At 43.2% G+C, this 25605-nt stretch overlaps 1 protein-coding gene across 5 annotated transcripts in view; it reads left to right on the top strand.

Annotated features, from left to right (window-relative positions):
- The window catches only part of LOC128744163 (E3 ubiquitin-protein ligase hyd), a 37782-nt gene extending 14267 nt beyond the window's left edge, over positions 1-23515 (top strand). For 3 of the 5 annotated variants that reach the window (XM_053840971.1, XM_053840972.1, XM_053840969.1), the window contains exons 6-16: positions 30-507; positions 568-1043; positions 10584-10776; positions 11080-11181; positions 11641-12921; positions 12987-13195; positions 19873-21248; positions 21312-21518; positions 21589-21736; positions 21810-22040; positions 22108-23515. In XM_053840971.1, coding sequence (XP_053696946.1) covers positions 30-507; positions 568-1043; positions 10584-10776; positions 11080-11181; positions 11641-12921; positions 12987-13195; positions 19873-21248; positions 21312-21518; positions 21589-21736; positions 21810-22040; positions 22108-22320 — 4914 coding nt within the window. In that variant the 3' untranslated portion in view covers positions 22321-23515. The remainder of the gene's footprint in view (positions 1-29; positions 508-567; positions 1044-10583; positions 10777-11079; positions 11182-11640; positions 12922-12986; positions 13196-19872; positions 21249-21311; positions 21519-21588; positions 21737-21809; positions 22041-22107) is intronic. The other 2 variants (XM_053840974.1, XM_053840970.1) reach the window with 2 other exon arrangements.
- The last annotated feature ends 2090 nt before the right edge of the window (positions 23516-25605 follow it).

Below are 25605 nucleotides of genomic sequence, written 5' to 3'. Positions count from 1 at the left end.
ATTTTAATACGATTACTTTACTTTTACAGAGTACGGATGACCTTTTCTCGGTGGAACCGTTGGCGCCGCCAACGAATCGTGCCTCGAACATAGTCGATATAGCCACTGGCAGCTCGCGAGGCGAGCCAGTCGAGAACGAGCGCAGCTCCAATTCGGGATTTATGTCTCGCATCAATCTGCGTCTGCGTGATATAGAGGATAATAACGACGCCGATGCAATGGTTCAGGATGATGGGGAAACTTCCGAGCAGGAGGAAATGTCCGAAAGGGATCAACCGCCGCCTAGGCGAAGCTCCGGTGTGAGAGCGGTTGCGAGTGCGGCGGCTATCAATGCCTCCGAGGAGGAATCGCAAGATCCGCTAAGAAACGAAGAGGCAGCTCAAGGCGAGAGTGACACCGAATTCAACTTTCATGAAGCTGAAACTGAATCGGATTCTGACGATAACCAAAGCACTCAGGACGCTCAACGAAGTGTGCAGACAGGTGCCACCGCCGGCTCGGACACAGGTGACGATCAACGTCTGTTTGACGACTCTAACGGAAGTTAAATTTGGCTACAATTTTCAGGTCTGGCTTTGCTGTTTGACAACGAAGACGATTCGGGCGATTCCAGCCAACCGGATGACGAGGGATCCGAAGATGGGGAAAGTGACGATCACTCACATGAAGATTTCAATCTGGGCGATGAACAGCTTGAGCGCCGGCAGACTAGCAGTGGCAATCAGCGTACCAATCTTGCTCCGCAATCGATGCAATGGGCTATTCGCAGTCGGGACACAGAAAGAGTTCGCCTAACTACCGGCGGTTCTAATCTGGTGTTCATCGATCCAAATGCGTTGCGTCGAACTACGGCTGCCAGTGCTGCAGTTACTGCTGCTCAACAACAGGAAGCACCCACTATGACTACAACGGCCAGTGCTCTAGCACGAACGTTTGGGATTGTGTTACGACAAATTTCTGACCTAATCGGTATGTTACCGACGAGCTTTACTGGAGCGTCATCGGCATTGGATGTTACTCATCAGGAAGCTGTTCAGCTTCAGGTATTTCTACTCATATTTAACTACCGTAAAACGGGGCGAACAGAAACAAAACTTTCCGCACTGAGAAATATTCTAATAAGTCTGTTATTTTCTTCAAAAATCATGCGAGTCTCGTTAAGCAGTTATTAGATTGGCAACACTCCTTACATTTTTGTAGGATATTCACAAAATGTAGTTTCATGTTACAACAAGGGTTTGTGAGTAACTGTAACTAAAAACCCTAAAAACATCAATTGTGGAAACCATTGTGTTCGATTCACAACTTGTCCATGTGATTGATTCAGTGATTACATAAATTTTCTTAAGTTTTACAGTGAAATTGAGGATCATTTATAGGGATTTTTCTTTTTCTATACTTATATTCCAGTATGAAACGTTATTCACACTTTAGCGTGGCGAATAGAAACAATTTCCTTGCTAAATTTCCTGCATAAATTGATTTCAAGGCATTGATTACATTGATTAAATTGATTACAACAAAGGCCACGGTTTTGATGTATTTGACATCAAAAATGGCCATTGTATATTTTCAGCTAAATTATGGTCAGGAACTACAAACCAAAAGGTTGAAAGATATGCAAAAAATCGGACCCGCACATTTTAAAACAAGCCGTTGATGATGCTTTAAACAAAAATATGTCCTTACGCCAAGCGGCTGTTCAGTGCCATGAAACCTCGGGACGGGCAGACATGCCTATCTGAGTCCGATGAAGCTTTGTTGGTACAAAGACTGAAACTGTTCCGAATGGGGAAGCCCAATTACCACAATGTTACATTCCAACGGAAAGGAATATGCGGATACGATAAGAAAGAATTGCACAGCATCTGTTTGTGTGATGTTTAGTGCTTCAGGAGATGGTACCATATTATCTCCGCTTGATAGTTTACAAGGCTACTCATTTGTACGATTCGTGGACAGAAGGTGGACCGCAACAGGCTAGATATAACTGTTCTAAGACGGGAGGGTTTGAGAGTTCGTCTTTCGAAGGCTGGTTGAGTACTTTGGTAATACCTTATTCAAAGAAGCAAAAAGGGAAGAAAATCTTGATTGGTGCCAATCTTGCATCGCATTTTAATTTAACGCTGAAAGTAATGGAGTTGTGCACCGAAAACAACATCATAGGGTGGCTACTCAACTGAAAATTCGTGTTAGGGTCTGTAAAATAATCTGATTTGAGCGTCAAACAATCTATAGTTCCAAAAAGTCACCGCTGGCCATCCTGATTCGCCATCTAGCTATCAATATATCGAAAAATTTCCACCTCCTTAGCCTACTTTGAAACTGGACGGATTGTTGATGTTCATTCCCACTGACTGAGTCTCTGCGACGTTGAGTATGAGCCCTGCTGCCTAGGAGTTGCCGCAGACACCATCAAACTTTTTTTGCAGTGCTAGAGAATGTCGTCGGCCAGGTCGCGGTCATTTGATTACTCCATTGTTAAAGGGTTCCAGGGTAATCCTCGGTTACTTACTTACTTACTTAGGTGGCTTGCCGTCCTAAGACAAAGCATGTTGAACAAAGTAACTCTCCATGTAACTCGGTTGAGGGCTACCGCTCTCCAATTCCTCGGACACCGAGTACTCTCCGCCAGATCTCGCTCCACCTGGTCTAACCATCGTGCTCGCTGCGCTCCTGGTCGTCTTGTTCCTACCGGATTTGAGGCGAACACCATCTTTGCAGGGTAGTTGTCCGGCATTCTTGCAACATGTCCTGCCCATTGTATCTGTCCAGCTTTAGCCACCTTCTGGATACTGGGTTCGCCATAAAGCTGTGCGAGTTCATGGTTCATCCTCCGCCTCCATACTCCGTTCTCCTGTACACCACCGAAGATCGTTCGAAAACTCCTAGCACTCGCAGGTCCTCCTCGAGAATTGTCCATGTTTCATGCCCCTAGAGAACAACCGGTCTAATAAGTGTTTTGTACAGGGTGCACCTTTTACGTGGACTTAGTCTGCTCGACCGCAATTGCTTGTGGAGTCCATAGTAAGCACGACTTCCGCTGATAATACGCCTCCGAATCTCACGGCTGGTATCATTGTCCGCCGTTACCAGTGAGCCAAGGTAGACAAATTCATCGACTACCTCAAACTCATCGGCGTCGATCAATATACTACTGCCCAAGCCAAGCATGGAAAAGTTCATTCACTCACATTATTTTTGGTGAATATATTGCTTGCTTCGAAGTATTGCTTTCAATCATTCTCGCTCACATGCAAGCTCTCGAACAGAACCCTACAAAGTGAATTCACCGATGAATTGCCGACCAACAGCAGAGAGAATGCGAATGATTCAAACAAGATCGGAACTGTTGTATCGAGGTTCATTAAGAATCGTTTGAATCAAAAGATCGTGTTGGAAAGAATCATCTGCGAACCATGATTGCGAATCCAAATGATTGCGTTCAACGATCTTCTTACTGAACGAAATAAAAGAATGTTTGCTGTTGGGTTGGTAAAGCGCAAACCCCCAATGCGTAGCTATGCAAGGAATATTCAATGTAGTTTTTAAACTAAGGCACTGACTGAAACTTATATTTTAGCAGATTTTGTAATGGTATTGACGGAATAATCCTGCCATTTTTGTTTTATGTATTTAGGTATCGCTCATTATTAACAGGCTCAATAAAAATGAAATGATTGGTCACGTATGGCATCAAATAAAATATTTTCAAAGTGATTTTTGCTGAATATCAGTGATGGTTAGATGTACAGTAGACTCTCGGAACGGTTAATTGATTGGGGATCGGGTCGATTAACTTTTGACGTAGGACTACGTCTTTGTTTACTATACTGGGACTGGGTAGCACTTTGAGAAAATGAAAATAGAAGTATAACGTTTGAATGAAAGATTTCAAATGGTAATAACTACTAAACTACTGAACGAAACTGAATAACTCATATGTCGTTGGATAGATAAAATGACAGGCAATTTTATAGGGTGGTAAGAGAGCAATTTTAAGGAGGGCGTAAGTGGGGGGGGGGGCTCCAATACAAAGGAAACAAAAATTTCCGCAGAACTCGAGAACTAATTAAGCAAATGGTAACAAATTTGGCATGTGGGGGTTTTTAGAGGCATGAATTTATTTATTTTATGATGGTTTGAGACCCCTCACCCCTGTGGTAGGAGGATGAGGACTCTCATACAAATAAAACAGAAATTTTTGCGTATGTGCCATATTTTCTGCTATGTAACAAGCGGTAAGCTGTGAAAGTAAACTAGTAAAACCTTCTCGGAGCAAAAGACAGTGATCAATACCATTTCAACCTTTATGATCCACACAAGTGATTTTTTGATCTCTGCGTCACAAAGGTTGCCTGCATTGTACTTATGAAACCCCGTCCACGTATTTTGATAGCCACCATTGTATTCAATGAAGAATTGAATCTGAATATTTCGCTCTTCCCTTTTAAACATTCACTTAAACAATGGCACTCACAGATTCTTGTAAACATACATATGGCAGAAATGCAGTTTACATTAGTCTTGGATCTGATGATTTGATATAGTCCTACGTCACCCTTTCGTACAACCCTTAGGGCTGTATACCTTGTAGTTTTTCGCTTCGTTTTTCACTGTATTCTTTTTGCCAATCTGAACACTGCGAATTTTTGTTTCAAATAAAAAGCTTTTGAAATTTACAGGATCAATGACGAGTCATTTCTCCTTAAATTCAACCTGATTTTGCGCTTTTTTAGCATGTTTACAAAAATGATTAAGCATGCCTGTATAAAACCATACAGACAACTTTCCGGTACAAGAGTTTAACTTTTTACTCATTTTGGGAATTTTTTTTGAAATGCTTTTCCTAATTGCATTTTCCTGCAGACCTAAGCCACATGCTATTCGGCCCAGAATTATTCCGATGGTCGTTAACATGTAGCTTTTAACAATTTTTTGTCGAATTTCTAAAATTTGCCTGATATTTTTTTTTAACAAATCATTGACTGTAGTCATATCGGTCCGTTTAACCAATTTCTCAAATATTCCTGTGTGAATTGCTGACCCTTTTTATACAAGAGCTCGGTTTAAGGTGAAATGAGCCGTCGTTGATTCTGTAAATTTCAAAAGCAGTTTTTTGTTTGAAACAAAAATTTTGTACATGAAAATATATCTCTATGTTCCGATTGGCAAGAAAAATGCAGTGAATATATTTTTAAGAAACAAACTCCTGTTTTTGGCCCAAAAACTGCTTCCGAAATTGGGCTTTCTGACGAAAAGTTAATAACTGCTCATTTCCCGTTAAGACATTTTGATTACAAACCGACTGATTTCTCATTATAGATATGAAATTATCTAGGTTTTTAGTTATGTAGCAAAACAAAACAGAAAACTTTGCCTTTAAATCATATTTCAAGAGATGTTTAATGCGGTTCAAACCTGAACTGAGCGCTGATTAGGGTCGGGAGTGCCGACAGTATTTTTCGAAAACCGGTATTTCGGTACTGGAAACATCAATAATACCAGTAATACCAGTACCCAAGAGTTTTCAAGCTTTCGATACACATACCAACTTCGATTAACGGACATGCTCGCATAATCCACGCAAATAATAATGTTGCCTGGTGACAAACTTATAAAACTTTGTTCACCGATCTTAAGATCTTGCTCTACTGATTAATTTTGCTGAAAACAGTAACGTTTTGTATTGCCTGAATTCCAACATATACCGAGATAAAGTTAGCGTTCCTCATGCGTTAAGTGGAATTTCGAATTTGGCAACAAATGCGTGTCGCCTATGTTGGGCAATCGAAACCAAAATCGAAACGGTGCCTAAATCGAGACCTTTTTTTGATATGATAAATTGAATGTAAATGCGTTAGAAATTGAGTAAATATTATTAATCAACGATTGCAACAGTTTTATGTTTGAAAAGTCCGCCAAGAGTTATCTGTCCGGTGCAAGTAAGTTTTTGGTAACTTGCGGTAAGACGTAGTCCTACGGCAATACAAATATTATTCGAAACATTCTGTAACAGCAAACTTTTTTTCATGAACACTCTGGGGACATCATTTTTGCGTCATTTGAAGCATGTGTGCGGAAACTGATTGATATATAAGCATATTGTTGTAAGGGAAATATTTTGTGTTGCCAAAATCAAGGCATGATAAAATCGAACCATGCCAAATTCGAAACTCCACTGTACCTCCGGTACAAATGGAACCTCCTGGTTATAAAAATAACTTAATGCTTTTCATAATACATAGTTTCGATAGCCTATATGAACTTATTTCATGGAAAAATTGAAGAAAAAGAAAATGTTCTACTAACTCTAGGTAAAGTTAACAGCACAGTGTCCAGAAATAATACTAGGTACCGGTGTAGATAAGACAACAGGCTCGTAATCAAATTAGCGGTTTCAAAATTTGACTTTAAACTGCACAGAATATTCAATGCATTTCAAATCCTCCATGTGACAATAAGCCTTTGTAACAAAATTGCTCGACACCCAAAATCTCCTCTCGAAATCTATCATCATAGGACAGACTGTACACAGGGTATCATAAGCATAGTCAAATACTTGCCTTCAAATGTCTAGTTTCGAAGTAAGTAAATTCATATTTTTTTTTGGAATACGGGACTAGTCGAGCCCCTTCAAGTTGCCACTGCCTTGTACTTCTACAGTCCTTTCAAATTTTTCCTTTAGTTCTACTCGCATAACCAACGCTCGGCGGTGCCTTCCCAACAATTTCGCCAATCTCGTTCCTCATGTTCGACCACTTCGGTTTTGTGGGCGAATGTTAGAAAAATTGCATTATTGGTCGGTGCCGAAACAACCTGTATTCTCCCGTGTCGGTACCGGTATTTCGGTATTGGAAAATCAGCCGGTATTAGCGGTTTTCCCGGTTCCGGTACGGCCGCTATCCCAACCCTATCCAGAACCGAATGACATATGGTCACAATCTGTAGGGATTATGAAGAGAAAATCTCTAAATTTGGTGAAACAATATTGGAAAACATGAAAAATTATGATTATTTCATTGACCGCACCGCGCCGACCGCATAGAGGGGTTAATAACGAACGCTCAAGAAACATTCGAACGATCGCACAAGAAAGATTCAAACGATTGTTTTGTGAACATTCTTTGCGACTGAATCTTTTGCCGAGCGTTCGTAGTACAATTAACACACCGCACGAAAGATCCATCGCGTGAACAAAACCACCAACGAACGCTGTCGCATATTTTCCTTTGCTTTGCTGGATCTTCTTCGTTCGTAGGAGTGTGCAATTTTGTACAGAGATGGTCAGTGCGATTGAAACCTTACGATGAGCAGGTTCGTCGATGATTTCAAAATGAATGCTGTTTGATATGAATTTTTCCATGCTTGGCCCAAGCGGTGTCGTTCGGCCTCGGTTCCGCTGGCCAGCATGTACTGTGTTTTAGACGTATTTACCTTTAACCCAATCTTTTCTGCTTCGCGCTTTAGTCTGGTGTACTGTTCAGCCACCGCCACAGATGTTCTGCCGATAATATCTATGTCATCGGCAAAGCAGACGGATTGACTAGATTTGTTGAATATTGTGCCCCGCGTGTTGATATCCGCTCGGTTCCTAACACCTTGTAGCGCTATGTTGAACAGCAGGCATGAAAGACCATCACCTTGACGAAGCCCTCTGTGTAATTCGAATGAACTTGACAATCCACCCGAAATCCGAACACAGCACTGTGTGCCACCTATCGTAGATTTAATCAGTTTGATGAGCTTCCTGGGGAAGTTGTTCTCATCCATGATTTTCCATAGCTCTTTCCGGTTGATGGTATCATATGCGGCTTTGAAGTCAACGAATAAATGATGCGTGGGAACTCTGTATTCGCGGCCCTTTTGGAGGATTTACCGCAGTGTAAATATTTGATCCGTTGTACACCGACCTTCGACGAAGCCGGCTTGATAAGTTCCCACAAATCTATTCGCAATTGGTGATAGACGGCGGAAAATGATTTGGGACTGCACTTTATAGGCGGCAATGAGAACGGTGATCACTCGATAGTTCTCACAGTCCAACTTGTCGCCATTTTTATAGATCGGGCAGATAACCCCTTCTTTCCACTCCTCCGGTAGCTGTTCCGTAATTCCAAAATTCTAACAATTAGTCGGTGTAGACAAACGGCCAGCTTTTCTGGTCCCATTTTAATAAGCTCCGCTCCGATGCCATCTTTTCCAGCTGACTTGTTGTTCTTTAGCTGCATGATGGCCTCCTTAACTTCGCCTATCGTTAGGGCTGGAACCTCTTCCCCGTTTGTTGCACCGTCGAAATCGCTTTCCCCGTCACCATGGTTCTCCGCCTGGGCGCCATTCAGGTGTTCGTCGAAGTGCTGCTTCCACCTATCGGTCAACTCACGATCGTCCGTCAGAATACTGCCAGTCTTATCCCGACACATTTCGGCTCGCGGCACAAAGCCTTTGCGGGATCCGTTCAGTTTCTGGTAGAACTTTCGCGTTTCCTGAGAATGATGCAGCCGCTCCAACTCTGCATATTCCTGCTCTTCCAGGTAGCGCTTTTTCTCCCGAAAGATTTGGTTTCGCTGCATCTTCTTCTGTTTGTGTCTTTCCACGTTCTGACGTGTGGCACTGCGCATCTTGGCCGGCCGCACAGCGTTCTCTTCATCCATCACCCTCCTACATTCATCGTCAAACCAATCGTTCCGCTGATTCCGGGCCACATGCCCGAAGGAGCTCTCCGCTACACTGCTGATGGCTGTTTTGATAGTGTTCCAACAATCCTCGAGAGGATTCTTCCGGCAGCGCAGCTTCGAGTGAATGCGCGTAGTTTGCGGCGACGTCTGGCTGCTTCAGCCGCGCGAGGTCTAACCGAGGCTGGCGTCGGTACCGAATGTTGTTCACAACGGAGTGTCTTGGGCGCATCTTAGCCATTACTAGGTAGTGGTCCGAGTCAACTGTCCGAGTGACTCTGACTGATTTGGTGACCTCCAGGTGTACTTGTGATGGATTCTGTGCTGGAAAAAGGTACTACGTACAGCCATATGCTTGGAGGAGGCAAAGTCGATAAGTCTTAGGCCCATTTCATTGGTCCGCTGGTGTGCACTGAACCTTCCAATCACCGGTTTGTATTCCTCCTCCTGGCCGACCTGAGCATTAAAATCCCCGATGACGATCTTGATATCATGTTTTGGGCAGCGGTCGTATTCACTCTCCAACTGCGCGTAAAATTCATCCTTGTTGTCATCGGTACTTCTGAGGTGAGGGCTGTGCACGTTGATGATGCTTATATTGAAGAGTCGGCCCTTGATTCTCAACCTGCACATTCGAGGATTGATTGGCCACCACCCAATCACCCGTTTTCGCATCTCGCCCATCACTATGAAAGCTGTACCCAGCTCGTGTGTGTTGTCGCAGCTCTGGTAGATGGTATGTCCATCTCTGAACGTATGTACCGTTGAGCTCTTCCAGCACACCTCCTGCAGCGCTACGACGTCGAACTTGGGGCTCTTCAATACGTCGGAGAGCACTCGAGTGCTCCCTTGGAAGTTGAGAGATCGGCAGTTCCACGTCCCGAGTTTCCAATCCATAGTCCTTTTTCGTCGCGTGGGTCTATTCCGATTGTTCCAGTAAGAATATATTTGTTCTTCGTTCCGTGCTTTAGTGTTTTTGGTGGTGACGGCTCGCAAAGCCTGCTACACCAGCCTCCTGTTTCGCCGGAGGGCGAACGAAGCTCGAAAGAGCCCTCCTTTCCTGTCAGCATACGACCTTGGCTTCCACCGGGGTTGGTTACCCGATCTCCACCAAAGTTGCTCGTATCCCGGCTGGTACCACGAGGCGGTAGGAATAGGAGTTGCTGAATAAGAGGCTATGAACCACTGTAGGGTCTATTTTATGCCTACACGTGCACAAGGCACCGACGGTACGCATTATTCAGCCGTTTACCAGCCTAACACTACCGTTAGACGTGGCATTTTCCGCCCTCTCAAGGCAGCCTGGCATAATATCCTTGAAAATGGAAATTTTCGCAAGGTAAACATAAACCATTTTTTCCCAAAAACAGATTTTCCAGGCTTTTAAAACGCCTAATGGAGGACAATAAAGTCCATGATCCGAAAAACGTTCGAGCGGAATTCTCTTTTCTGTTGGGTACTCTTACCACTGCGTCCATTATTTTGCACTATTGTGGAGCGGGAATTAAAAAAATGCGGAGTTGTCCGGATAAATCTCTCGTTTTACGGAAGTTACCTGCAGTGCCAAATCCGGCAGAAGATCAAGTTCGCAGGCAAAAAATTGACGAAAGTTTCGTTGCGTGACGCTTGGTATAGGCCAACAAGAGTGTCTAACACCAGGGAAAAGCGAACTAAGTTCCGAGCGTTACCTGGACAAAGAGTGACTGGAAATACAACTATTCTCACGGATAAAATCCCCAGGCAATTCCGAACTGGAAGAGACTAACATAACATTGACTCCATCCAACGAAAGCGGAAGAACATATCCGTTTATCAAGTTTACAGTTCACAAGAACTTGTTTGTATTCGCCCCATTTTACGGTATCTACGGAGCAAAAATTTCATTTTACTTTCTTTTCATTTGAATAGATGTACGTGGAAAAGCGTCTTCGACCAACCTGGGAATGGATTTTGACAGTAATGGAAGCTACAGAGGCCCAGCTTCGTTTCGGAGCATCGCTAACCGATTCAACCGACCCAACGCATCCGCTACATCCGTTAAATACACCGAGTTCATCTGCAACCACCGCCACCAATTCCACTGGTATGATGGGAGTCCTCGGTAAGTATCGGAATACCTCAACCCCCAGTAGATAGGACTTTCAGTCGCTTTACGACAGAAAAAACATCGCTTTGTGCGGAAAGTTGTTCACATTTCGGCCACTTCACACTTCCACACTTGACCAAAAATTTGCCTCCCCCAGTTTGGGAAGGAAACAACAGAAACACAAACTCGATGCATACCTTGCATGAAAATTTACTACCACCGATACACATTTTTGTTCACATTTGTTTTGGTCCGGCGGGTACCGAAACTCCGGTCTGAGAAATTGTCACCGAAACGTTCCTTTTTTAATACTTCCAGCAGGCAGTAGAAACCGAACAGCCATCACTACGCTGGGCGCAACCACCGCGCGAAGTCTCGGATTTAGCGATAGTAGCAATAACGAGCGAAGCACGCGCGATGGTAGGTTTTGTTATGTTTATATTCCGTTGTATGTGTAGTAAGTGTGTTGGAAAGTTGGCGATAATTTCACGACTACCACGAATAATAGTTGGAATCAATGGATACCGTTATCCAACGCTCCAACAGTGTTGATGTCAAATTTGAAAAGAATGGATGGTCATGATGATTCATGTCAAAAACACATGAACCGTATGCTTTGGCTAGTTTGTAGTACTTAGTTAAGGCATTTGCTGCAACGTGCTCTTTTATTTCTTCTTTGATAACATAACAAATATTTCAATTTATTTTGCCACTGCACTATGAAGAATTGAGAGAATGCTAAATTTTATGGGTCTCGTCAAATGTAAGGCCCAGTTTGTTCTAAATTTCTGGGGTTTTAAAATTCTTCGGTAAATTGTATATATCGTATAACCGAGTGGATAAAAAACTTGGTCTCAACAGTTCCAATCTCTTCATTAGGTACCTCGTCCTCGGACGCAGCTTCAAGTCGACGGGACTTCCTAACTTATTGCCTATCGCTCATGCGAGCCCACAACTCGGAACATCGTGATTTCTTGCCGGTGTTGGATGTGACCGCCTTGCGCCACGTTGCATATGTGCTCGATGCCATTCTGTTCTACATGCGAGCCACGAACGATTGTGACATCGATCGTACCACTACCGGGTCGAATGTTTGGGACGACCAGGATGAGAATGAGAACGAAGACGCTGAGGAGGATATATCCACTTCGATTGTCATGGATACGGATTCGGTCGATGACGACCTCATGCGCCCGTCGCTAGGTCGCCGGCATTCGTTTTTCCAACGATCCGAGTCGACACTGTGCCTTGGCTGTCCGGCGCCGGATCCGTTCAATAACGCACTGGCAGAAGCGTTACCATTGGCAGACCAACCGCACCTTTTGCAACCAAATGCTCGCCGAGAGGAGTTGTTTGGAATGCCCAAACGTCCCATAACACTAGCGGCCAATTCCCAGCAGACCGCTGACGGTACTGTCAATCTGGAAATACCTCCGGTTCGACTTAGTTTGTCTTCTAACATTAGAGATGAGCCATCCGTTGCTCCCAGTGGGGATGGAGCTGTTGGCAATGTCGAAACAGTCGCAATGGAGATTTACCAAGATGAGTCTTCACAGGATAATAAACAAACAGCTGGCACTAGTGGCACGGTCGAATTAACAATCCCTGTCAGTATCTATCAGGATTCGAAGCAGCACAAAACTACCATCGTAGTCAATGAAAAAGGTGAAACAGTCTCACCGGTAAAAGAAATAGCAGTTAACAATTCCGAAGTGGAACCCAAGGCAGGTCCGTCTGGCGAGCAATCACAGTCTCCAAAACCACCACCGCCACCGCCTCCGATAGCGACTGGTTCAAACGCATCCGGTGAAGTTTACTACAAGAAAAATCGTCTATTCTACATTAAAAACAACAAATACAATGAGGAGTCCGACGTGGACGTTGACGACATAAGCATAAGCTCCGACGAACCGCAAGATCTGTCCCAGTCGTCGCTTAAATTGGACGGCGATACCGATCAGGACCATGATGAACTCTCCGAGTCCGATTCCGAAGATTCACGTCAGATTATCAAGCGCCAAAAGCTAGACGAAAGCGTGTCGAACGATGGTACGGTGGTAGTGCAAGAATCCACCTCAGCTTCCACCATTCGACCACCGATTATCGTTACCCGGCGTAAGGTGCCCATGGAGTCGTCGCAACAATCATCAGCCGGTAATGGTAAGTGAAGTTTAAATATACTCAACACCGCAAGTCAAATCTAACTACTCAACTTTGCTCAACAGGCTCGGATGGCAATTCGGCAGCAGTTATTACGGCGCCAACTGGATCGGCATCGTCACTCTCCGATCAACCGGGCACAATTGCTTCGTTCGTTACGTACACAACCACCGGAAATCAGGTGACGGTAGCCACGGGAGGATCTGGATCAGCTGCTGCAGCAAGCAGTAGTTCACCCGGCAAAAGCGTAATCGTGCGCGCTGGACCTTCGACGGTAAGTGTTTTAACTCTAGCTGAAAGTTGGACCTCTATTTCGATTGTTTGATGAGCACTTTGATACAGAGGATGCCATGAAGTATTTGCGATACCTCTCACTACGTTGCTCGTAGATTAAAATCATCGCTTTCTGATGACTTCGAATGATGTTAGCTTCTCTTCGAGGACAGATACGAAGCGAACAGTTGCTTTAACGGGAAACGAACAGTCATTAACTTTTCGTCAGAAAGGCCGATTTCGGAAGCAGTTTTTGGGACCAAACTCTGTTTTTAAAGACGAATCCTTCCGGAATATTAATTGTTTTTCTTGTGGCTTGTGGTAGACACTTGACAAATTTCGAGAATTCATTCTGCATGCACACCGTCTGTTTATAGATTTAAAGGCGGCATACGATTCAGTTAAGCGGAGTTAGTGGAACCGTTTATGGAACCGGTTCTAGGCTACCGCACTCCAATTCCCGTGCGCCGTCCTCGACAGCGCACATTCATCGAGTGCACCGAAGTCAACGGCCTCTTTCTGGTTCTCTGCTGAAAACAGTTTTGGTTACTCTTTCATCGGGTATTCTGTTCACATGCCTAGCCCAGCACAGCATGCCATATTGTATTACCTTCACTATATCAGCATATCTGTATACTTGCTACAGCTCGTGGTTCATGCGTCTGCGCTACACTCCGTTTTCCATTTTGCCACTGGTATTGATCGCACAATTTCACGACGCCCAAAAACGCCAACCACTCGTCGGTCAGCTTTCATGTCATACATGTCATTTCATGTCCATGTCCATACAGAGCCACAGGAAGGATTAGTGTTCTGTAGAGCGCCAGTTTTGTGCAAATATGCAAACTAAGGGACCTTAGCTGGCTACGTATTTCGCAGAAAGCCCGATTCGCGGCTGCAATTCATCGTTTCACTTCGCGGATTACATCGTTGGCACATGTCACGAGCGTTCTAAAGTATATGAATTCCTCAACTGCTTCATATCGTTCCCCTTCTAGCTCCACCTCGGAACCAACACGGTTTGGACTCCCACGTTTTCTGACAGCAACCGTGCACTTCGTTTTAGCGGTGTTACTGGTAAGTCCCAATCTCACTGCTTTCTGTTTAAAAGGCCTAAAGGCCTCTTCCACTGTTCTACGGTTGATTTCGATGATATCGACGTCGTCCGTAAAAGCAAGAAGCATGTGAGATTTCGGGATGCTAGTCCCGTTCCTTTCTACGTTTGCTTTTCGTATTGCACCTTCCAAGGCAATGTTGAATAGCAGGTGTGAGAGTGCATCCCCTTGCTTCAGTACATCCCGATAGCGACTGAAGCCTCACCCGCTATTCTATTGCATGATTTTGACCCATCCAGCATCGCATGAATCTGTGTAATTAGTTTCGTCAGAAAACTAGGTTCTAGCATTATCTGCCAAAGCTCATTTCGTTTGACTGAATCGTACGTCACCTTAAAGTCCACAAACAGATGATGAGTCTACAAGTTGCACTCCACTGGACTGGACTAGACTTGCACACTGGACCTTGTCTAGTAACTGACGCAGGGTAAACATCTGATCCGTGGTCGTGGAGCGACCCTCATCAGCTATTACGCTGTCTCCCACACGTCGTGTCTACCACATCTTCCGCAGTTGTTTCAATGGCAATATTGAGGTTTCTCCACAGCCCTTATACTTACTTATATCTTCCCTTTCTTCCTGCTGTTCTGTGATTCGTTGATTAAGTAGATTAAGTTGAAACGTAGCGTTCTCTCAGTGCGAGCATTCGCCGCGTTCGACAACCTTGCGGTTACCGACATTAGACCTGTCGAGAGCCATGAAGAGCTTGTGGCCAGCTTCCCGGCCAAATTATTCTGGGTGTATCTCTGGCAGTTCCACCCCACCGTGACTTCTGACGTCATAGAGAGAGAGTGTTGTTTCACTGGTGAACAAGGGAACCGACCTTCTATCGCTCAACTTCGTTTCGCTCAAAGTTGTATTTCCTCGGGCGTTCAAAACTTCGACCTTTGAACCCTGAGGCTTGGCCACAAGGTTTGTATTCAGGGAGCGCTGAATTCGCGGTATGGCTGCCTCCTATTGACCCTGCTCCTGCTAGTACTCCATCGGTTGGTCCTCGCGCTAATTCTGGCATCATTGATCACTCCAATGGTGGTGACCCATCGACTTCGGGTCTAGAGCAGATTCCTGCAGTAGATGGACCATAATTTGGGAGATGCTCATTGATCCAACTTGCCGACTGCTGCCACCCCAACGCTACCGCCATCCAGGCGACCTAACACTGGGACGCACCGTTGTTGTTATCATGGATGCCCTCCATTCTCCCACCGTAGTCATGCCACAACTGCCAGCGTTCAATAGTTATCGTGGTCCTACGTGTGGGTGTGCGGAACGGGGTTTCCAAAACACTCTCCATCCATCCAGCACATATTTGCTATCTCCCATTCGCCCACTGACTCGTACCGTGCTACTAGTACTGCGCAACTTGATGATCCATTGTCAGTCTCTATAGAGCGAAACCTTACTGACGGCGCACCGACTACTAGACTTCGGATATACTACCAAAACGTTCGTAGACTTCGGACTAACGGACTGACGACCACCGAATTAATGTGACTACGACGTTGTTGTATTGACCGAAACCGGGCTGGCCAGTTGTGTTAATTCCGTGTAGCTTTTTGGTAATATTTTAACCGTTTACCGTAGTGATCACGCCATCATCACACGCGGCGGAGGAATCTTGATTGTAGTCTTCAGAGATTTAATCAGCTATGCTGATCCCACGCCAATTTGTGATACACTAAAACAGCTAAGCAAAGCAAAGCCTAGGTACAACATTCCGTTATCGAAACGTGACCTTCTGTTTTTATACGACAGACTTCGCAGCCAGTTGTTAGAGTATAGGACAATTGCAGGGCCAGTTACTATGATCCTATTGACTCTCCAAGTCAGGATTCAAACATATGACGACTGGCTTATTAGTCCAGCATCATTCATACCTCTTGGTCAATTGGAAGGCACACTAGAGCAGCTGTGGGTTAATATTTCAGCCCATCCTCGCTGCATTACTTTAGGCGGTAGCTACCTACCACCCGATCGTAGATCTGATTTTATCTCAATTGAAAATTTAAAACGGTGGTGATTTCGCGAATATTCTCGGATTCTGGACTGATTTTCCACAGTCCAACATATCTGCAGCATGTTCCACGTTGTTGAATGGGATCAATTTACACAACCTAACGCAAATTGACCATATAACCAATAGCAACGGTCGCCTGCTCGATTGGGCACTCGTTAATGACGCAGCTTTACGTGGAGTGTTTGAGGCGAGTAAACCACTGCTACTGCTCGATTCTAACTACTCAGCGCTTGACATTTCTGTCAGTCTAACCAGAGCCGGCACAATTCGTGGGTATCCCAGACGTTTGGAGTTCGGATTTCCGCAGAGCTGATTTTCAGTCACTGAGCGTTGCCGTTTCTCAAAGTGACTGGCAGTTTCTGGAGTCCTCCCCGCCTGTTGAAGCCCTGGAATACTTCAACTTGGCTATTATGCCAGTAATCGCAAGTTTTGTTCCTTAATTAGCATCTCTGGCAGTTAAACAGACAGCGCTCCTTGGCTCTGCGAAAATACTGTAAACTGCGATGCCCAATTTTTAAGCAGCACTTCAACCGTGCTAGCAGCATCCACCGAAAATATAACCAATACGTCTACAAGCAGTACACCTTCCGAATGAAGAATAATCTTAGACGCAATAGACGCGACAAACATGATGTGCAGAATTACGGAGCCATTACATCACTTTGTGTGTGCTCGAATTTTTTTTTAAAATCATGACAGACGAGCTATTCATTAGCTGCAAACATTGCATCTCGTCGGAGCAACATGGGTTCTAGCCTAAACGTTCGACAAACACTAACTTAGTGCACTTATGCTCAACCTGCTTGCTGAACATGAGTGCTGGTGCTCAAATTGATGCGGTGTACACCAACCTGAAAGCTGTTTTCGACCGCGAAATTCTGCCGATCTGGTTCCGATCTTACCTAACGAACCGCACTCTTTGTGCGCACAGTTAACACAACCGTACTCTCAGCACAGTTTACAAATGCCTCAGAAGTACCGCAAGGTAGCAACTTTGGACCACCGGTCTTTACGTTGTTCATCAATGATATATCGCTACTACTTCCGGATGGTTGCTGGAAGCTCTATGCAGATGACGTCAAAATATTGAAAGTTGCTCGAAGTAGCCTGGATTGCGATGCGCTTCAGCAGCTTCAGAATTGACAAGTTATTCCCGCTCCTTCGGTGTTTATTATTGAACCGTCTATTTTCAGCAAAAAACCAGGGAAACGTCGTCGACTGCGGTATAGATCCCGTACTCGAATGTTGAGCGCTCTCGAAAAAGATGCACGATTAGCTGTTGTTCAAAGTTATTGAAAAATGGATGACCAAGACTGGCGATACTGGAAAACTATATTACGTTCGGCACTGGATTGGTAATGGTCAAATTATAGTACGCCTTAAATTGTTATTGTTATATCTAGGTATATTAGAAACCAGCGCGGTCGCAGGTGTAGGATCGTAGTAAATTGTATAGCATTAGGTATCCTTGACTCACTGTAACTAATACGGAATAAATAATATTTTCAGTCCGATTTGGACCACCAAGCAGTGAAGATTGATTTTTCCTTCTACAGCAGGTGTCTTGTTCGGGCTGGTAACTGAATGGCCGAAACACAAGTAGCTGAATAACAAATAGCCGAAATCCAAATGGATTTCAACAACTGTGAAAGAAGACCTAAATTTTGTATTTGTCCAAACCCGAAGATCGAACACCTATTTGGCCGAATTACAAAAGGCTGCATTAGCCGAAACACGATAAGCCGAACTCCTACTTGGCTAAATTTTGGAAAGGCTCAATATGGGAGATCCTTCGGAAGCGGCGACCTAGTGCATGCAAACTAACTTAGGTTTATTCTACCTAAGCGCTCAATTAAGTCCGAACGAGTGACAGTGGGTAAGGACAGAATGCATTACCAGGCGGTCGAATCGACCGAAGGCGGCCTTGTGTGATTTTTTACAATATATTGTTGATTCTGTCATTTGTGATTCGACCATTCGTGTTTCGGCTATTTGTTTGATTTTGATTATTAGATCTATTATGTCAAATGTTATTTTGGCCATTTGTGCTTCGGCCACTCGTGAAAGGGTCGTTTGTATTTCAGCCATTCGTAGGTAATCTGTCTTGTGCGTAGCTAATACATTATAATTGCAAACTTTATTTACAAACATAACGGGTGGCTTATGCTCAACAACAAACGAGCTCAGAGAGAAATGAGAGTATGTATGTGTTAGCTTTCTCTCTCCTCTTTTTGTTGATATTTTTTGTCCCCTCTGGTTTGACCCTCTGGTTTGGCTATCAATTAAGATGCACCAGACGAATGTTTGAAGAAAATTTTGATTCCGTTTCTACAAAAACATCATGCAGATGGACAATACGTGTTTTGGCCGGATAGAGCATCATCGCATTACGCCAAAAAAACACAATCGTTTCTGAATACCCATTCGATCCCATTTTTACACAAAAACCACGACCCGAAAAATCTGTCTCAGTGCGCCCAATCGAAGGGATTCTGAGTTCTTTGGTGTACAAAAATGACTGGAGAGCCACGAATTGCAAACAGTTGATTGGTAGAATCAAGAGATGCAAAGTTGACATGACGGCCGTACAACGCTCCTGTTTTGACGTCAAATGAAAGCTTCGCCGAACAGCCGCTTACCGACCGTTTTCAAATGTACACTAATTTTTTTCAACAATGGATAATGTATCCTTAATTTCGGTAAATCAGATCTTCTTCATGTATCTTTGTTTTTTTTTGACAGCTTGAGAAAAAAATTCCAAAATCTTAGTTGCCACCCGTTATAAACATTAGAGTGATCGATGGTTCTCCATGTAAACATTCATTAACCTTTATATATTTGAGTGCGTACAAGTGCATTTAATTTATTTTAAAAATACCATAAGGTCGCCATTTACCGCTCAGCTCCATTTACCGCTCATTTCAAACAAAAAATGCTTATAATGTTGTATATTTAATGATACGAATTAAACTTAAATTTACACTATATTCATAAAAGCTCATTTCCAAAATAAATAATCTTTATAGTGAGGAGCGAAATGTGCCGTTTTTGATCGCGTTTTTATCAAGACCGAGCGCAAATGACTAAATTAATTATTGGCTCAAGCGAACTTGTTGGTTATTTAGAAACTATTCTTCTAAATAACATGAAATAAGTTAACAGTATTTATATTAGCGTTCTATTCGGCTATAAATGCCAATCCCAAAACAAGGGTTCAGACGCGGGTTTTATTTATTTGGCAACAGCAAAAAATATGAGCGGTAAATGGCACCTATATGGGCGGTGAATGGATCATCATATTTCAAGTGAGCGGTAAAAGGGGTCATGAGATTGCATTCCTTTTTTTTTAATTATGAAATATTTAGAAACCAAGTAATTTTTTTTTGTAAACACAATTGTTTTCTGTATCTTATGACGCAAATTGGGATTTGACGGATTTCAATTTAGATTTGCAATGGACAAACTAAGCTAGAATCGTTTTTTAAATGAGCGGTAGATGGCGACCATACGGTAACCCTAATCAATTATTTTTTCCCATCGTTACAGTCCTTTTCGTCGTCAGCCAGTACCACTACGGAAGTCATCCAGCACGCCGAGGCCATGGATTTGCAGGAAATTTCCGCCCACGTAACCGTCGAAACGACGCCAAACGTTCAGCAGACCGTGCAGCCGGAGCTGCCCCCACGTGGCATTTATTTACGCTCGGGCAACCAAATGAATTCCTCGATTCTTTCGGACATACTGCTAGGCCGCTGGCGTCTGTCGTTGATCCTCTTCGGGCGTGTATTTCTCGAGGATGTTGGAATTGAACCGGGCAGCGTTATCTACGAACTGAACGGATTCCCTGTGAAAGAGGCAAAATTTCGACGATATATGGAAAAGTTACGTAACGCCCAACAGAAGGATCTCACACTGTCTAAAATGGAACGGAACAGGGCTTCGCTACTGACGCAAACATTCAAAGAGCTCAACACGCACTACAACAACAGAAGATTGCAATCACCGCTGGCGTTTAGCCGTGTAAAGGTGACGTTTAAGGATGAACCGGGCGAAGGTTCTGGCGTTGCCCGTAGTTTCTACACCTCGATCGCGGAAGCTCTATTGGCTAATGAGAAACTACCGAACCTAGACGCTGCGCAAACTGGCGCAGCCAAATACACATCTGTTCCTTTCAACAGCATGCTGCAACGACATCGTAGCGCTATAAGCACGAGTGGGAGTGGCTCGTCAGCGGCTCCCGGGGGCAGTAGCAGTGTCAATCGAGATTCAAACGTCCGACGTGGTCTGTCTAGTAAGCAACCTTTGTGGAGACCCAATCGCGATTCGAGAAAAACGCTCAACTATGATGCCAGACCATTCCGACCGGCTGGCGAACAGGTTCAAGGATCTTCGAACGCTGCTGGCGGGGTTGGAGGCAACAACAGTCCTCCTTTCCTACACATCAACGACAGTTTACCGGCCCATCAGCAGCAGCTGGGCGAGCGTCTCTATCCGAAAGTTCAAGCCCTGTACCCGAACAACGCCCCAAAAATCACCGGCATGTTGTTGGATCTTCCTGCCACACAAATTCTCATGCTGTTAGCATCGGAAGAAAGTCTACGGCAAAAGGCTAATGAAGCGCTAGAAATTATACTCAGCCGTCAGCGTCTAGAGATAGACAATCTTAGTGTAGCTGGTGCCGGAGGTTCGTCCGTATCGGTGTCGGTCGGTAGCGGATCGGGAGATCAACAGTCTGCTGCCAGTACCGTGTACACACAAAGCCCTAGCTCTGGACTGTCTAAGAAGAGCGGGCCAGTATTGATTTTGGAAGACTGTCAGCTGGATGCTCCGCTTTTCTACTCGCCCGGTAAGCGCGGTTTCTACAGCCCCCGCCAGGGTTATCCCTCGAGCGAACGACTCAATGCATTTAGAAACGTTGGAAGGTAAATTAGTTTCGGGTTTCACGGCCTTTTGATGGTGGGTAAAGATTGTATTTTTTTTTGCAGATTGGTAGGGTTGTGTTTACTGCAAAACGAACTGTTCCCGCTGTTTCTGCAACGCCACGTGCTCAAGTACATCCTGGGCCGTCAGATTCGTTTCCATGATCTAGCATTTTTCGACCCGGTGGTGTACGACTCGCTGCGGCAACTGGTGAAGGATTCTCAAACCAAAAGTGGAATTACCATTCTGCAGAGCTTGGAGTTAAATTTTGTGTGAGTATCAGAGAAACCGTCTTTTGTGAAAGGGTAATATTCTCATTCTATTCGATTTTTTTTGTCACAGCATCGATTTAATACCCGAGGAAGGTTCTGGCACCATCGAGTTGGTTCCTGGCGGTCGTGACATTCAAGTTAACGAGACAAATGTTTTCGATTACGTGCGCAAATATGCTGTATATCGCATGATAAAAACTCAGGAGAAGGCTTTGGATGTAAGCGATTGTCGTCGAGCAAAGTGTGAACGTTTTCTAATTTGTTATTTTTTTTTTGTTGGTTCGTTTGCAGGCACTTCGTTCGGGCGTGTTTGATGTCCTGCCAGATACCGCACTGGATCAATTGACGGCAGAGGATTTACGGCTACTGCTTAACGGCGTTGGAGATATACACGTGGGAACTCTCATCTCGTACACGTCGTTTAACGATGAATCGAATGAAAGCAGCGATAAGTTGCTTAAATTCAAACGTTGGCTCTGGAGTGTTGTGGAAAAAATGAGCAATCTGGAGCGTCAGGATTTGGTAAGGGATAACCTTTAAATTAATTTTTATCATGGTATCCAACCATAAGTTGTAATTTTTTATCTAGGTCTACTTCTGGACCGGTTCGCCTGCGCTGCCAGCCTCGGAAGAAGGTTTCCAACCGATGCCATCCGTTACGATTCGTCCGGCTGACGATGCCCATCTGCCTACGGCCAACACGTGTATATCCAGACTGTACATCCCGCTATATTCCAGCAAGGCTGTCCTCCGACATAAGCTATTACTGGCGATTAAAACGAAAAACTTTGGATTTGTCTAAACGACCATGCAAACATGGAGTGTATGTTAAAGAATGAATGAAATAATTAAACCAGTGATAGAGCGATGAAGCACAGCGAAACAATAGCAGCAAAGGAAGTTTACAATCGATTATTAGACTCTGTTTAACGCATTAATTCATTCCGCTCCTTTTGTCTGTAAATATGTTGATTTATTTGCGTTTTTGGCATTAAATATGAATTCCAAACTATACTTGGATTGCTCCTTGCTGGGATGCCGGTAGCCGTGACACTCGGCTAAACGCTATTATAATAACGAATACAACTGCAAACTTGTGTGTGCACACAAGGAAAAAAAATAAACACGCGTTAGCCTGATACTTTTTCTCTGTTTGTAATTGAACGAAAGGAAAAAATTAAACACGCCCGCGTTTTAATGTGATTGAACCATTTATATATTCGATATAAATGCAACTATATAAATAAATTTATATATATATTTATCATATATACGGTTAAAATCGTAAACTATTCTAGCATTAAACGCAAAGTTCTTTAGCAGCATCAACAACATGTAGGTAGATCTAGGTTCAGTTTTGAAAACAAAAAAAAAAAAAATAACGAAGGGAGAGGGTGTATAAAAAGTCTAAGACGAACTATAATAGCTCGGGTCCGTTCACGTTGAGCAACTTAACTCGAAATTTTAAGAAAAATTCTCACCGATCTTAATCATCGATGTCGATATTTGCTGCGCTTTAACGTAAACCTCGTACAACGATAGCTTCAATTTTGTTATTCCTATTATGTTGCATCGCTCTCGTTTTCTATTAAGTTTGTTAATTTTTTCGAATTAGTAAGCTTAGTTTTCTTTGATTAACTTGAAACCTATCGATTAATTGGGATTTATGTTTCCTTGTTAGTTTTTTTTTTGCAAATTTACGACTAAAGCAAGGGTTATCAACTTGGACGATTTAGCATCCTCTTCTAGTTTCGAAAATTATTAATGTATGGCAATACCATTCGGCAAAATAAAACGTGCAGACTTAAATACAGCAAAGTAGTAGTCGAAGAAATGGTTGAAAGTTGAAATATCAAACGAACGAAACACGTTTTCCTGTAAAGGTGTCTATTCGCAGTGGTTATTATCTGATACACTTAATCAACTATAATTATTACTGGACTCAACTGAACTATTATTTCGTAATTTCAAAGAAATACATTTTTAACAGAAGAAAAGTGAAAATCACAGCTCTTTTGCTTGCACTGATGACAGATTCATTCTCTTTTTACTACTCTTCCAATAAAACGGCAAACGTGCGCATACATAATTGAGAGATTCAGCAGCTTCGCTTTTAGATCCTTTGAGAATTCCATCAGGATTCTTTGCCGGTTTCACTGTGTTCCAAAGTCATTCCAGCTGAAGAAAAGTTTTCGCTGCAAACTTTCAGGATGACCAATAGACTCTCCCTTATAGATTAACCTCTTTCCAACGAAGGCAGACTTGAACCGGCTACGAAATTCCAGCGATTTCACTTCTGCTAGTTTCAGAACTGGTGCTTGCACCTTCCAGTTTTGTAATAAGTGCGATAGGCCCATAACCTGTAAAGAGTTATACAAATGCGTCTATCTGCAGTGGTAGCTATAATAACAGTTGCGGCGTTTATTTAAGACAACTTGCTGCCTAATATTCATGGCATATGTATGTTAACGTTGAAGATGCGGAATCATCTCGAGAAATATGGCAACGACTAGAACAAGCTTTCAAAGACAAAGAACTGTCCAGGCAAAAGTCTCTTGCACAAATTACTACGGTTAACCTTGGAAAGTTGCTGCAATATAGAAGAGTATGTCAACGATGCTATGTCAACTTCTAATCAGCTGAGTAATACTGGAGTAATACTTTTGGCTGGTCTTCCGGAATGTTTCATGGTCATGGCCTTGGAAAATTCTGGTGTAGTAGTAATCACCGGAAATTATGTGAAAACTAAACTGCCCATAAATGCATAACAGTCCCATCTGACTTTTCACCACTTTTGAGATAAACCTGGGAATCATCTTTAAATTAACTGTTCTTTCAATATTTCAAACAAAAAAGTTATGTTTGTTCTCAAAATGTTGAAAAAAATATCAAACTATGTCAGTCCCATATTACAAATAAACGCATAACAGTCACAGTAGTAAAAATATATCAATAAGTATCTGTTTTTTGGAAATGCCTGAACCGATTCGACTGCAGCAACTACCAAACGGAAGATTTTATGGCCTAGAAGAACACAATTGAGGAGAATTTGGATCGGATGTACGATTCCGAAGTTATAGTGGGAACAAGTTCCGGAATACATGGGACTTGAACATAGAAGCACCATGAATCACAACAAACCCATCATGTGACACCTATAAATACACGGATTTGCAAATCTAGGCTATTGGTAGTCGTATAAAGTGTTAAAGACGTCATTGGCCGCATCTAAACATGTCCGTGAATGTTACAGATACCTCTACGGGGATCAGTTTCTGAATTTAACTAAAATGCAACATGTGACTTCTCTAAGTCGGTACTCTAAATTGCAAAACTAGTTTGAAATAGTTCATTTGTTGTCACATATAGTGTCCAGGATCACATTGGTCATACTTGGACACGTTATGGGACCTCACTGTAAACTCAAGATAACAAATTACAATAAAAAGGAGAAAAGGCCAGGAAGAGATTTGAGTCAAAAAGGACATTTTGAACAATTGAATTGAACGAGCACGTGAATTATCAAAACAACAACGACACGTGGTCTTAAAAGTACTGCCGAGTCACCGACAACGCAAGGATCAAGGCATGCTGTGGCTGTGACTGTTATGCGTTTATTCTTTCTTATTCAAGCACAAATAAACGCATATCAGTAACTTCGGCAGTTTTTCTAAGTTTTGGAACAAATTTTATGTCACTTGTGAACAAATTGCTTGTAAAAGTATTCTGATATGTACATTCAAGTGATTTTATGACGATCTGGAGATTTGTTTCCAAAATCGATTCAATATTAAAGAAAAATTGTCGTGGCTTCAACAGCGTTTTTCGTAATTGCACGTTTTTGCAGATGTGACTGTCTTCCATTTATGGGCAGTAAACTTCTGTAAGAGAAAGATTACCATGGAAACGCAAAAAAACAATCAAGCCTTCGCAACCAGCAACGGTAAGCAAAAACAACAGCCTACTCTTGCCAAAGGTCCAAAATGCAGGAAATGTTATTGATACGGGCATATCGTAAGGGACTGTACGTAGACGAGGAAGAGCGAAACGTTCTAGACAGTTTTAACCACGTTTGATTTGGGAGAAA

This window comes from Sabethes cyaneus, chromosome 3 (genome assembly GCF_943734655.1).
Source record: "Sabethes cyaneus chromosome 3, idSabCyanKW18_F2, whole genome shotgun sequence".
Classification (NCBI taxonomy): Eukaryota; Metazoa; Arthropoda; class Insecta; order Diptera; family Culicidae; genus Sabethes; species Sabethes cyaneus.
This window is presented reverse-complemented; position numbering and strand designations above follow the sequence as displayed.